Source organism: Mugil cephalus, chromosome 1 (assembly GCF_022458985.1).
Source record: "Mugil cephalus isolate CIBA_MC_2020 chromosome 1, CIBA_Mcephalus_1.1, whole genome shotgun sequence".
NCBI classification, from domain to species: domain Eukaryota; kingdom Metazoa; phylum Chordata; class Actinopteri; order Mugiliformes; family Mugilidae; genus Mugil; species Mugil cephalus.
Window position 1 is genome coordinate 3,322,844 of NC_061770.1, and position 12,162 is coordinate 3,335,005.

The following is a 12,162-nucleotide window of genomic DNA, read 5'->3' on the forward strand; positions in this document are numbered from 1 at the left end:
AGTAATAGCATAGTGATACACAGCAAAAGTGTAAGAAATAGTTATGTAGAGAAACAGAGGGTACTTTCTCAACTCTACGCACCTGGCAAATAACTGCATAAAGTGGATGTGATGTTTAGCATGTGCCATGTTTAGCAACATGGCTAAAAATTGTATTTTCATGGTCTATAAAGCTGGATGCAAAATCACTTCCTGTTTGACACCTACTACTTTATATGTATTTTTAGCTGTTTTATTTGAGTGTCTCACTAAATCCGTGCTCAAAATCCATATAGATAAAAAAAAAAAAATCCACATCATATAGGACTGTGGTCCCAGACAGTCTAAATTATCCACTGAAACACAGATAATTTACCAGTTCTTTAAAGGAAAGCCAAACAAACCCAGTTGCCCTTTCCTGTGCTAGAACACACAGTAAACACAGCTATTAAATGCAATCATCATCTCCACAAGAGGAAACTGTCTTCAATGTTTACGCGACTGATTAGACTTCAGCTGAAATATACAATCTACAAAATGCTTTAAATCACCTTGTGACTAATATATTAATTGCAACCTTTCTTACTTATCATGACAACATAATTAATAATGTTCTTCTCCCTTGCTGATTATCCACATGATCTCATATTGATTATTGTAGCCTGTTCAACCGCTTATGTCTGTGAGAGTGCACAAAAAAGCAAACACAGAGGCATACTGTATGGTTACAGGCATTAAAAGTAAAGTTATTCTACTTATCAATTAAATTCAAGTGTTGCGGAAAGACAAGAAAACAGAACCAATATTTAGTGTGCCCACCAACAGTGTCAGGTCTCCTAGATGCACTGATGATATTAGTGAATTTGTTTCATGTGTGGACTTCTGTGCCAATATGCAAAGCTCCATCTTAATGGATGCCAAGGTATCTATACAACTACAAACCAGAGGTATTCATGAAGTTATTCAAAGATTAGTCTGGCATTACATTGTAGAAACACTCCAGCGGTGATGGCCTTACATCAGGGTTTTATTTAATAATTGTCTGAAATGAGTTACCAACTAAACTTTGGCCAAAAACACCAAGAGACAGATATGTAATATATGAGTGGTCATTTCACTCTGCAACTACTAGATTAAGTCTAATTAATCCTTTCAAGTTATTGGAAATTAAACTATTCATCAGAGATGTTACATTTTATAATTATTGTATCAAATAATTAAAGGATCTTTTTTGCAATCAATCAGTATACACTGTGTTTACTAGGGTTTAACTTGAGAGATTTATATTGATTGTAATTGGAAATGCTTGTATTATTTATCGGTAAAAGGTTACCCAATCTTAGACAGTAATGTGTCATACACATTACTGACTCTTACAAAGTGTCCATTTTTGACAACTTCGTTCAGGCTAATTTGGATAAAGTTAAAATTTTAGTACATTCACTTTCCACCTCTAAAAAAATGGAAAAAGGAGCTATGAAAGATTCAAAACCTAAAAGCACCTAGTTTTAGTCCGTCACAGCTGTGGCAAAGTTTTTTTTTTTTCTTTTTCCTACACCAGGGCACCATTAAAAGCTGTCAGCTATCCGTCAGTAAGTTTTTGTGTCAGTACTTTGTGAAATCAATGTGGAGGTTGTTGTAAAAGGTAATAATAACTCTACATATGGGAAGTGTCTTCTCAGGGGGAGCGTGTGAGTGTGCGAGAGAAAAAGAGCAAGGAAGTGTGAGAGGCAGAAAGCAGGTGAAATGAGGTCCCACGTGAGTTTTGTGTAAGCCAATTACCAAGTGAGTTATACAACTCTGGCGTGTTTCTTGTACTTTTGAAAGCCAGAAAACAAAGGGAAATGCCTCCTTTTGTTTTTGATCATGCATTTCTCACAAAGTCACAGAGAAGATGCTAGTTAATTTATCTGTTGCCATGTTTTAACTGGCTGATAACACAGAAGTCTAGGCACTGGCCTACACTTGCTCTTTGGTAAGAATCGTCTGTAAAATAATGGGCTTAATATCATCTGTGTTCTTGATTTTTGTTTAAGCCAGGAAAGTGAGTGAGTGAGTGAGTGAGTGAGTGAGTGAGTGAGTGAGTGAGTGAGTGAGTGAGTGAGTGAGTGAGTGAGTGAGTGAGTGAGTGAGCAACTACCCACGCAGTGGATGTTAGCTCCCCCATATTGAGGGTGAGTCATCCGTGGTAAGAAACAGTGGCAGCATCATTAGCATGCTGCTCTCATCCTCCCACTCTCCTACTCCTTAACAAATTTTAACTGGCACAGAGCTTCCACCGATAAATCACTATTTCCCTACCGCGGAAACACAACCAAAAAATATGAAGTCAAACACACGCTCATGCTGACGCCTTCCTGTTTCCCTTCCTGCTTCATACAATCTCTCCCCAGAAGCATAATACCTTCATATACTGCACAAGCATCGCTACACCACCACACATCAGCACATTATGTTGTAGGACAGGTGGTTCCACTTGGAAGGAAACACTTGATGCAGGGTTCAACATAACACGTAAACGTAGTAACATAGTCTTACAAGAGGAGACTGTTGTTATTCTATATTTTTCTTGTTGGTAACACACAAAAGTTAAAAACCAGCATGGTGTTCATTTGTTGACTTTGTTACTTTGGTTATAATAGCGAAATTGGTCTTTTCCAACCAACACTATCAATACTTTTGTATGAAGTATGCCTATAGTTCACATTCTTAGACTTAGACTGACTCTAATGATCCACAAGGAAAATTACTTGGTCACAGCAGTAGTTAGTAGTTAGTTACACATAAAAGAAACACTCTTAAAAACTTCTTTCACAGGTCTTCAAAGAGGAAAAGCCACATCATTGGTAATCTGTGTTTTCTTTTTAGACTGCAATCCTTTGTATAGTCACTGTCTTTTTTACCAATGGATTCTTTTTCATTCTTTCTGAACACCAGAAATGATAAACTCATAGAACTATGGTTACAGAAGTAGTCATTAGTAACTACTTCTTACAGTAGCCTCCTTCATTTGCCTTGCAATGATTGCTTCCCCCTTCAGCTTTGAAAAATTATATTGCAACCTGAGTCCCAGAGCAGGAATATAACACCAGATATAAAAACAATGTATACTGCAAAACACAAAGAGATTTACCCGGGGCTCTTGAGCTGAATCTGCATCTGTTTGAAAGTAACAGATGTTTATTTATATATTAAAGTCCTGCACTCCAGCTTTAAAATGGGTCAGAAATATGGAGCTGGAAATCTTAAAAAAAAAAATAATAATAATGTTTCACACATAACTCAAACAGGATAAAGTAGTGCAGTTTGTGGGAACGGTTTTCAGCAGAGGATTAATACACATTTGGTGCTCGTGTAACAAAGGAACACAACACAACAGTGTGTTTTGTTGATGTGTGGGGGGGGGGAGTCAGATCAGGATTTGGTTACACAAGCAACACATATTAGCAGGATTACTGCATTGTGAGTTTTGGTCTATTAAAGGGTTTTGTTGGCAATAAACCCACTTAATTAGGAAAGTTGACCATGATAGTTAGGATTAAAGCTAATGAGGCATCGACATACAAAATTCACACTGGATGATAAGGAGTACTAAAATGGATGCTACTTTTGGGAATTTACTGTACAAAATATTAGGTTCTTGGAAAGCATTTGTCCCTCAAACAAATGATCACACGAGGAAAACAGTCAGGGTGAGCTGAGAAAGAGCATCATTTTTGGATCTACATGTGGTAATCCAGGCCACAACTCTATCTGTCTGGAGCTAAAGTTTATAATGCTTTGACGTTTGACTCTCCAATTCCCCTTCTTGTAATCAATCAAGTTTATCTTACAGTGCCACGGACAACAGGGGAATTTCAACACCACTAAACTTGTATTTGAGTTGAGATGACTGTGGGTGAATGAACTTCCTTGTACGCCACTGTTGTCTCACTTGCACATAAGAGAAACGTCAGTCATTTTTATGAGATGATTTTTTTTTTAAATCACAATAAGAACTGAGTTATTGTAAGATATGATATTCATAAATTGCATGTACACTAGAAAACGTTTCAGTGATGCCCTCTAAGACTTTTAAAGAATCTAGCCTTACTCAACCGTGCATTTTCATTCTCATGTCTGAATTATAGGGTCTATAATCAGCCGCAGTCTATTTCATCTAATGACTGGATCGTCAATCATTACACAGACCTGCATCTCATGAATATTTCATGTGAGCCAAGTGCATTAAACCCTGTTCTTTTGCACTGCAGCGGTTACAGTAGTCACCGGCCTGCAGCCAATCTGGGAGTCCTTAGAGAACAATGAGCGAGATGCATTTGAGAAATGCTCCACCTCCTTTGTCTTTTTTATAGTAGCACATCCACAGGGGCAGTCCTACTTTGAGTGAATATTCTTTTTCTTTTAGGACGAATGAAAAGTTCTTGGAGCCTTGTTGTCACATTCTTTCTCCATTCATTGAATGAGCCCAAGGCGGTTTGTTCTGCCTGCAGCGTGGCGTTGGTCCTGGCCTGCTCATATCTTCCTCTCCTCTATCATCTTCCATTCTCTCCGGTCTTTTGATCACAAGCCAAGATCTTACATAATTTCTGAAGATCTCAGGGGGCTTTCATCGAGAGTAATAGATTTCACTGAAGACGTAGGTGAATGGGTGCTGCAGGTCATTTGAGGTGATGCTGCAGGTTTCATTCAAACGCCCAAGCATAGCTGAAGATGAATAATGTTTGGGCTTTTTTAACTGGAGGTCAGAGAGTGTTTGGAGAGGTTCAAGCTCACAGTTCAAATTAGCCTCTCATTAATACGTGGCAAAAAGCTCTGTAAAGTAGCTGCTACAGTACTCCACATGAAAAGCACATCAAACAGAGCACTGTCTGTATAATATATGGGGAAACTGGACTGTAAAAAGTAGCACACTCTAGGGTAGTTTGACGAGCTAAAAATAGCAATACTTATGGGGAGATTATGTGAAGACTGTATGTCAGACTAGCAGCTGGCGTAAAGGATTCGTCTCACGCTGCACTGTACATTCATCTGCCTCCCCATTCCTCTTCATTTATGTCGCTCCATTCCTGCTTCACTACCAGTTTAAGCAGAGACACGCTGGCAGGGAGTCAGAGACGTACGCGCACACATTAACTCACACAACTGTAAAACTGAGTTGACGGGTGAGGCGTCACTGTCAGAGACAGCTTGATGACAATCCAGCTGGAGTCACACTTTTAAAGGTCACACACAGATCACACACCCCTTTTTCATTCTCCGTCCCAGTCTCTCTGTCTCTCTCTCACACACACATACGCTCACTTAATTAAAAACTGCAATCAAGCTGACTTCTGCATGTATTAACACCTCTGAGAGACGTGAGAATGTCGTCATATCGCTCAAGTTATAAAAGTCTGGAACTTATCTACGCATCTAATCTCACGAAAGAGAGAAAAAAAAAACTGTGAATGCCAAAATGAGAAATGATTCATTCTAACATGACACTTACTTCACAGAGAGAAAAGCTGTAGTCTACTTTGTACTGTTTGCATTTGGGTACAGGGGTGTTTTACCTATAGCTAGTTTATCTATAGCTTTGCATTTTGGATACAAGTTACCAAAGTAGAGGAGCAGTGTTACAATTCTCTAATTAGGGCTTTACATGTAGAGCACAAGCCTTTTAAAATGACCAGAAGTCTTTAGTCCCAACACTTGTCCCTAGAGCTTTTAACTGGGATCGTCATTCACTGGGGCTTGTACCTTAGGGAGCACGAAATGTGCCACAGAAAATGTAATGGCAGTCTGCCAATTAAATTAGTCAATTTATTAACAAATGTGTTCATTTATCTCTCCCCCACTTTCTTTTTTTAACCATATAAAATGTTTTTTTTTTTATTGTTGCAGCACTGTCATGATGTAAATCCGGGACTCTGCACTGGTATAGAGCAGAATGGAAAGTTAGGGAGGCCTGATTCTCCATAAAGCCTCCTTTTAAATACAACTGCAATCAAACTGACTTGCTATCCCCTAAAGAACTGACTCCCTACAGCGAGCCAGGAGGAGGGCGGATGCTGGAAGGGAATAAAAAAAATTGGACCCATGAAAGGACAGTGCCTTCCCAGGGTCTTAGTCTGACGCAAATAGAGGGGTTGAAATAACATGATCAGTACAGTTAAGGTACGAGAAGGAGAGGGATACTGTATGTCTACATAATGGAAAAACACACTCTGTTATGCCTTTGCCCCGTTCTCATTTAAATTATTTTATTTAATTAAAATAGCGCACACAAAAGCTGCTAGAATCCTGACCTCCAGCTGAGAGGCAACAGTCGGGAATCCTGGCAGCACAAGCTGGAGCTTCAATCCTCTCAGTGAATAAGAGAAAGTGGAGGAGCGTCGAGGTTTGTTATTGGAAAATTACATGCACTAACCAGAAAGAAGAAAGTCTGCTATGTGGTTTATTTTTAAAATGTGAAAAGAGCATCTATTAATGTTGACTATATTCAGGTGTTAATACAGCTAATACAGGCTTAAGCTGCATGGGTTCATATGAAAAACCTGTTTCTTGGGGAACATTTTTTTTCTGTTTTTGTTTCTGTTATGTGTAATCATTTAGAATGACGAGTAAAATCCAAAACTTGATGCAATTACAGTTTGAAAGAGACTACCAGCAACGTGGTCAGAGTAGTACTGTATCAAGTTGAATGATTAACAACAAGGAGACAACCAATGGAATACAGCATTTGAAGATGACTGACACATGACACCAACACAGTAAATGCTCATACCTCCTAATCCATCATCCTGATTATGTGCTACCGAGGCATTCAGAGCCTGGAGTGTCTAGCTCACTAAAAAGTATTGGATTATAAGTGCTTTATACAGTATGTGGACGGGACACTAGCACTGCCTGCAGGCTTTCCCCAGTACTTGGCTCATCATGATAGAGCTCAACTTATGCCTTCTTCATACAAATCTAGCACGTAACAAAAACAAGTCATTTTCCTTGTAATTACTTTATTATTTTGATTTCCTAATAATGAAAAATATTGCAGTATAATTGAGAAGCATTTGTCAGTGTCAACTCTGCAGTACCAGAACAAGTTTTTATGCTTTAGTACCTGAAGCCAACCATAAAAATACACAAATCAATTTTTCTATCATAGGTACGCTCATAAATTCACAAGATGTCTACTTTTTGCTCAACTTAATCTACTCTAAACACTCCCTACGCCCTCTGTGTTTGAGTGTGAAGACCCAGCCTAGGAGTATCAAAGAGCAGAAGGAAAGAGATATGGAGTGACAGCGTTGTCATATCAATTCTCATCACGACTAAAGACACGTATCGCTCAGGCTGAAGTGAACAGATAGGGGCCTGTGCAAAGCCATTCTACATATAATTGCTCGTCCAAAGTTGCACCTGTCAAATACGGTTAACCATCTGCGTTTCCATAGACAAGAAAAAGGGGAAGAGAATAGATAAGCTCCATTTAGTTTGGGAGGTGATGTGTCTTAAATTGCAGTGGCAGCTGTAAAGGGCTTGGGCTTGCACACTAAAGAAACGGAAAGGGAGATAAAGGAAGGCATTGGGCTGGACAAAATAATCTTGGCAGAGGTGTGTTGGGGCCATCGTGGCCATCTTTAATTTGAGGAGTGTGGTGAACAGTTACCTCAGAAGCATCAGCACTGGGTGTATGCTTTCTGTGCGTAGTTTAATAGCAGGGGAGATGATTTGTTTTCCCCCACTAAGCAAAGAACACACAGTGCATTTAAAGGATGCAGAATGTAAGATGAGGAAAGACATTTGTTTTGTGAGTGTGTCTGCTTTAATATTTCTTTCCATCCTGCGCGGTGAGTTGATTTATATGAGTAGAAGATGCATTTTTATGTGTAAAAGCTTTTCAAATGCCCAAACTGTGATGCATCAAAAGACGATTGGACATGACTGCTGCGCTGCCATGTTACTGGACCTAATGTGTCATGTGCATAAGCTATAAAGGCCGTGTGCGTGTTTTGGAAGTTTGTTCTTACCGTGTTATGGCAGTCAGCATTGATCAGGTGCAGCAGCTGGCTCTCAAACTTCTCCAGGGACGGCTGGAGGGAGACGGTCAGTCTGTTCAGAGTGAAGGGCAGCATCTTGAGCAGCTGAGGCCTCAGCAGAGCATCTCCTGACAAAAGTGTGAATACAATGTCAACGTGGAGACATGGCTTAATACTACATGATTCTTAATTCCTATTTAGATAGCTTTGGGTAATAAGGTGTTTTTTTTTCTGCTCAGAAAATGCCTCTTCTCCCGGGACAACCATGGAGGATGAAAGCAGCATACTGTGCAATAGGAAACAAGCTGTGAATTACATGTCAATATATTTCGTTTGGGAGCCGTTTATAAAATTCAGTGACATTTTCCACCATCCACAGAGGGTTTGTAAGGGTATTCCAAGAGTTTTAGAAAACAAGCAGGGAGAGGTCAAGAGGAAGTACATGATGTGATACAGAGTTATAACCATGCTGATTCTACTGTGTATGCGATCTAAAAAAGGAAGCATTGACACGAAATACAGCTAGAATATGTAGTCCTGATTTTTTTTTTTTTTTTTTTTCAGTATTTATTGGCTACAATTACTAAAAACATGATGTATAAACACATTTTTTAATTAAAATGACATAGACTATACACCAGCCAGGCATAACATCATGACCTAATGAGGCTGGTATTATCAGATTAACATGCTGCCTGCGTGCCACTGTCTGGACGAGTGTTTGTGTCAAAAAAGAACCAGAGGATTTCTGATCATATGATTCACAGCACGAACACAGACCTTTATTTTACATGTGAATTATAATTGGACATTAATGCATGAACCTTCTATAGTTCCATAGATTCATGTGTATCCTCTGTTTCTGCGTATACATATTTTAGGACGAGGGGTAACACTTTCTATGAAGGTTGTATTTATAATGCCCTATGAATGCACTCTATGCAATATCATAAGTGCTATTTGTCAGCGCTAAGTAAAGTGACAAGAATATGACACTATTATTAACAGATATAAGTTACTATGAGTAATTAAAAGGTGCAATGAACTAAGTCCTGAGTCTGGCATCTTTACCCCATATGCACAGTGTTAATATCATAGGTGTTATTTATCAGCTTTAGGTAAATTAGTGCAAATGAGGTGTTGTGGATATAAGACTATTATAAACAAATATGAGGCACAATGAAATGAGAGCCTGGACAGTAAAGACAAAAGGAATGCATTTAGTTGACTGTTCTGAGCACATTACACAAACACATGAAACACGTGAAACAGGCCACAAAAGTGGCACGGCGTGGTCCTAGAGATGTGGCTCTTAAAAGTGCCTTTGGGTTGGTGAGGTGATTCAGGGTCAGAGGTCAGGAGATGGTTCGACAACAACTACAAGAAGAACAGAGGCAAATCTTTAGTGCTCCAGCTGGGTTTGTTTTTATGCAGAAGGGTTTGATTGAAAACTCATAAGCAGATCACGTTTTTTTGTTTAAAGCAGCCTAATAAGCCATTATGTTACCGCATATCGTGCAGGCAGCGCATATTACCCGTAGGTGACTTAAGCTAGCTACACGAAAGTTACCAGACACGGCTAGTTTTAATTCACAAATAAGATCGTTTTCATATTCTTGCGTTTAATGATTGAAACCATTCGAAATCATTGCTTTAATATGTAAACGATGTGCTTCAAAGTAAGGCAAAGTAAAGTATTAGCTAACAAAACACTAGCAGGACCGAGAGACAACCTACCTGTCCTGGAGAGGACTCAGCGGAGAAAGAACAGAAAACCCGCAGTCAATGCTTTACGACAGTGGGTGGAGCTGAGGAGGGAGGTGGGTGGGGTCAGAGGTCAGGGGTCGTGGACTAAAGAATGACATTTCTACAATAATAATAATATAAATATAAACGATATTAAAATAACATCTGACGGCATTCAATAAATGCGGACATTTCTAGCGACCCTTTATAAAGAAGCGGTGTCACGGTGGATGTGAAACTGTCACGAAAATTAATCTATTGTTTGGTGCCTGCCGATTTTTCTCAAATTTTCATGCCGCTCGAAACGAATTTCAAACTGATGTATTTCAATTGGAAGTTATTTCGTACTATGAGGACGACTGTCAATGTGACACTGCGCAATGAAGAGGTTTGATTTTATTTCATTTAGACTAGATTTGTAATGGTCTTATTTCGGTTTTCAATGTAACGTCAATTTTGCTGCAGGATTCGGCACTTTGAGATTCGAAAAAAAATTAATGGTTATTTGTTATATCGGTCTCTTATACAGGATCGCTAAAAATATCCGCCTTTATTGAATGCCGTCAGATATTATTTTAATATCGTTTTTATTTATATTATTATTATTGTAGAAATGTCATTCCTTAGTCCATGACCCCTGACCTCTGACCCCACCCACATCCGTCCCCAGCTCCTCCCACTGTCGTAAAGCATTGACTATATGTACTAATCGTAAAGCGGCTTTTCTTTCCTTTCTCCGGGACAGGTAGGTTGTCTCTCTGTCCTGCTATTGTTTTGTGAGCTAATACTTTACTTTGCTTACATGAAGCACATCGTTTACATATTAAAGCAATGATTTCGAATGGTTTCAATCATTAAACGCAAGAATATGAAAACGATCTTATTTGTGAATTAAAACTAGCCGTGTCTGGTAACTTTCGTGTAGCTAGCTTAAGCCACCTACGGGTAATCTGCGCTGCCGGCATGATATGCGGTAACATAATGTCTCATTAGGCTGCTTTAAACAAAAAAAACGTGATCTGCTTATGTGTTTTCAATCAAACCCTTCTGCACAAAAAAAAAACAAACCCAGCTAGAGCACTAAAGATTTGCCTCTGTTCTTCTTTTAGTTGCTGTCAAACCATCTCCTGACCTCTAACCCTGAATCACCTCACCAACCCAAAGGCACTTTTAAGAGCCACATCTCTAGGACCACGCCGTGCCACTTTTGTGGCCTGTTTCACGTGTTTCATGTGTTTGTGTAATGTGCTCAGAACATTGATAATCATTCTGATTATGTGTGTTGGTTTAAATGAAAATAAAGTGAACTAAATGCATTCCTTTTGTCTTTACTGTCCAGGCTCTCATTTCATTGTGCCTCATATTTGTTTATAATAGTCTTATATCCACAACACCTCATTTGCACTAACTTACCTAAAGCTGAAAAATAACACCTATGATATTAACATTGTGCATATGGGGTAAAGTTTCCAGACTCAGGACTTAGTTCATTGCACCTTTTAATTACTCATAGTAACTTATATCTGTTAATAATAGTGTCATATTCTTGTCACTTTACTTAGCGCTGACAAATAGCACTTATGATATTGCATAGCTGTTTATAACTGTGCTGTAGGGAGATGTATACATTATTATAACTTTATTACATATACTTATAACTACAGATATAAAGCACTATAGGCGAAGTCAAAAGTCATTATGCATCACTATACACATTTAGCAAAGCAAAGTAGTTATGATGCATCATAACATTAACAAGTGACTAGGCAGATATTGACATATTTATAATGCACTATTCAGATTAAAATTATAATCATTCATAACCAGTTGTCATAATGCATCATGAAGTTGGTTATGACGACTTGTGAATATGTATAGATGGTAATAATGACCATTATAATGCTTTATAGACACCTTATAAAACATTATGAGTGTATTCATAGGGCATTATAAATACAACCTTCATAGAAAGTGTTACCGGACGAGGTCAGTTTTCAAATTTCAGGTACAGTACAGCAGCAGTTAGCAGCTAAAACCTTCAGAAAGCCATAAATGATGAGCTGGTTTCTATTCATTTTATTTCTTCACATTAATCGTGGAGGATTACTCTCACTGTTCTGTGTTCTTGTTGCATTTCACTCAGTCTTGCACATTGTCCAGCTTGTCTTGATGTTTACTCTTGTCACACTCACACACACCTCCTCATGCATCCCTAACATTTCTGCTCTTAGCTTTCTTCACTCTTTCTCCTTTTGTTCTTGATATTCAATTCCAGTAATTAATGTGTTGTATTTACTGGATCTCTCTTTCAATCTTCCATTTTATCCTCACCTGTCATTAAAAGACCTGACATGGAGAAATGATTAGCACAGAGTCCATGTACACACAGGTTAATGCTCAGGATGATGCAGATATG

The 12,162-nt window shown here is 38.6% G+C and overlaps 1 protein-coding gene across 2 annotated transcripts in view; it reads right to left on the reverse strand.

The window, feature by feature from the left end:
* The window catches only part of LOC125022730 (nephrocystin-4-like), a 159,667-nt gene that overhangs the window by 108,483 nt on the left and 39,022 nt on the right, over positions 1 to 12,162 (reverse strand). For both annotated transcript variants that reach the window (XM_047610754.1, XM_047610012.1), the window contains exon 6: positions 7,992 to 8,128. In XM_047610754.1, coding sequence (XP_047466710.1) covers positions 7,992 to 8,128 — 137 coding nt within the window. The remainder of the gene's footprint in view (positions 1 to 7,991; positions 8,129 to 12,162) is intronic.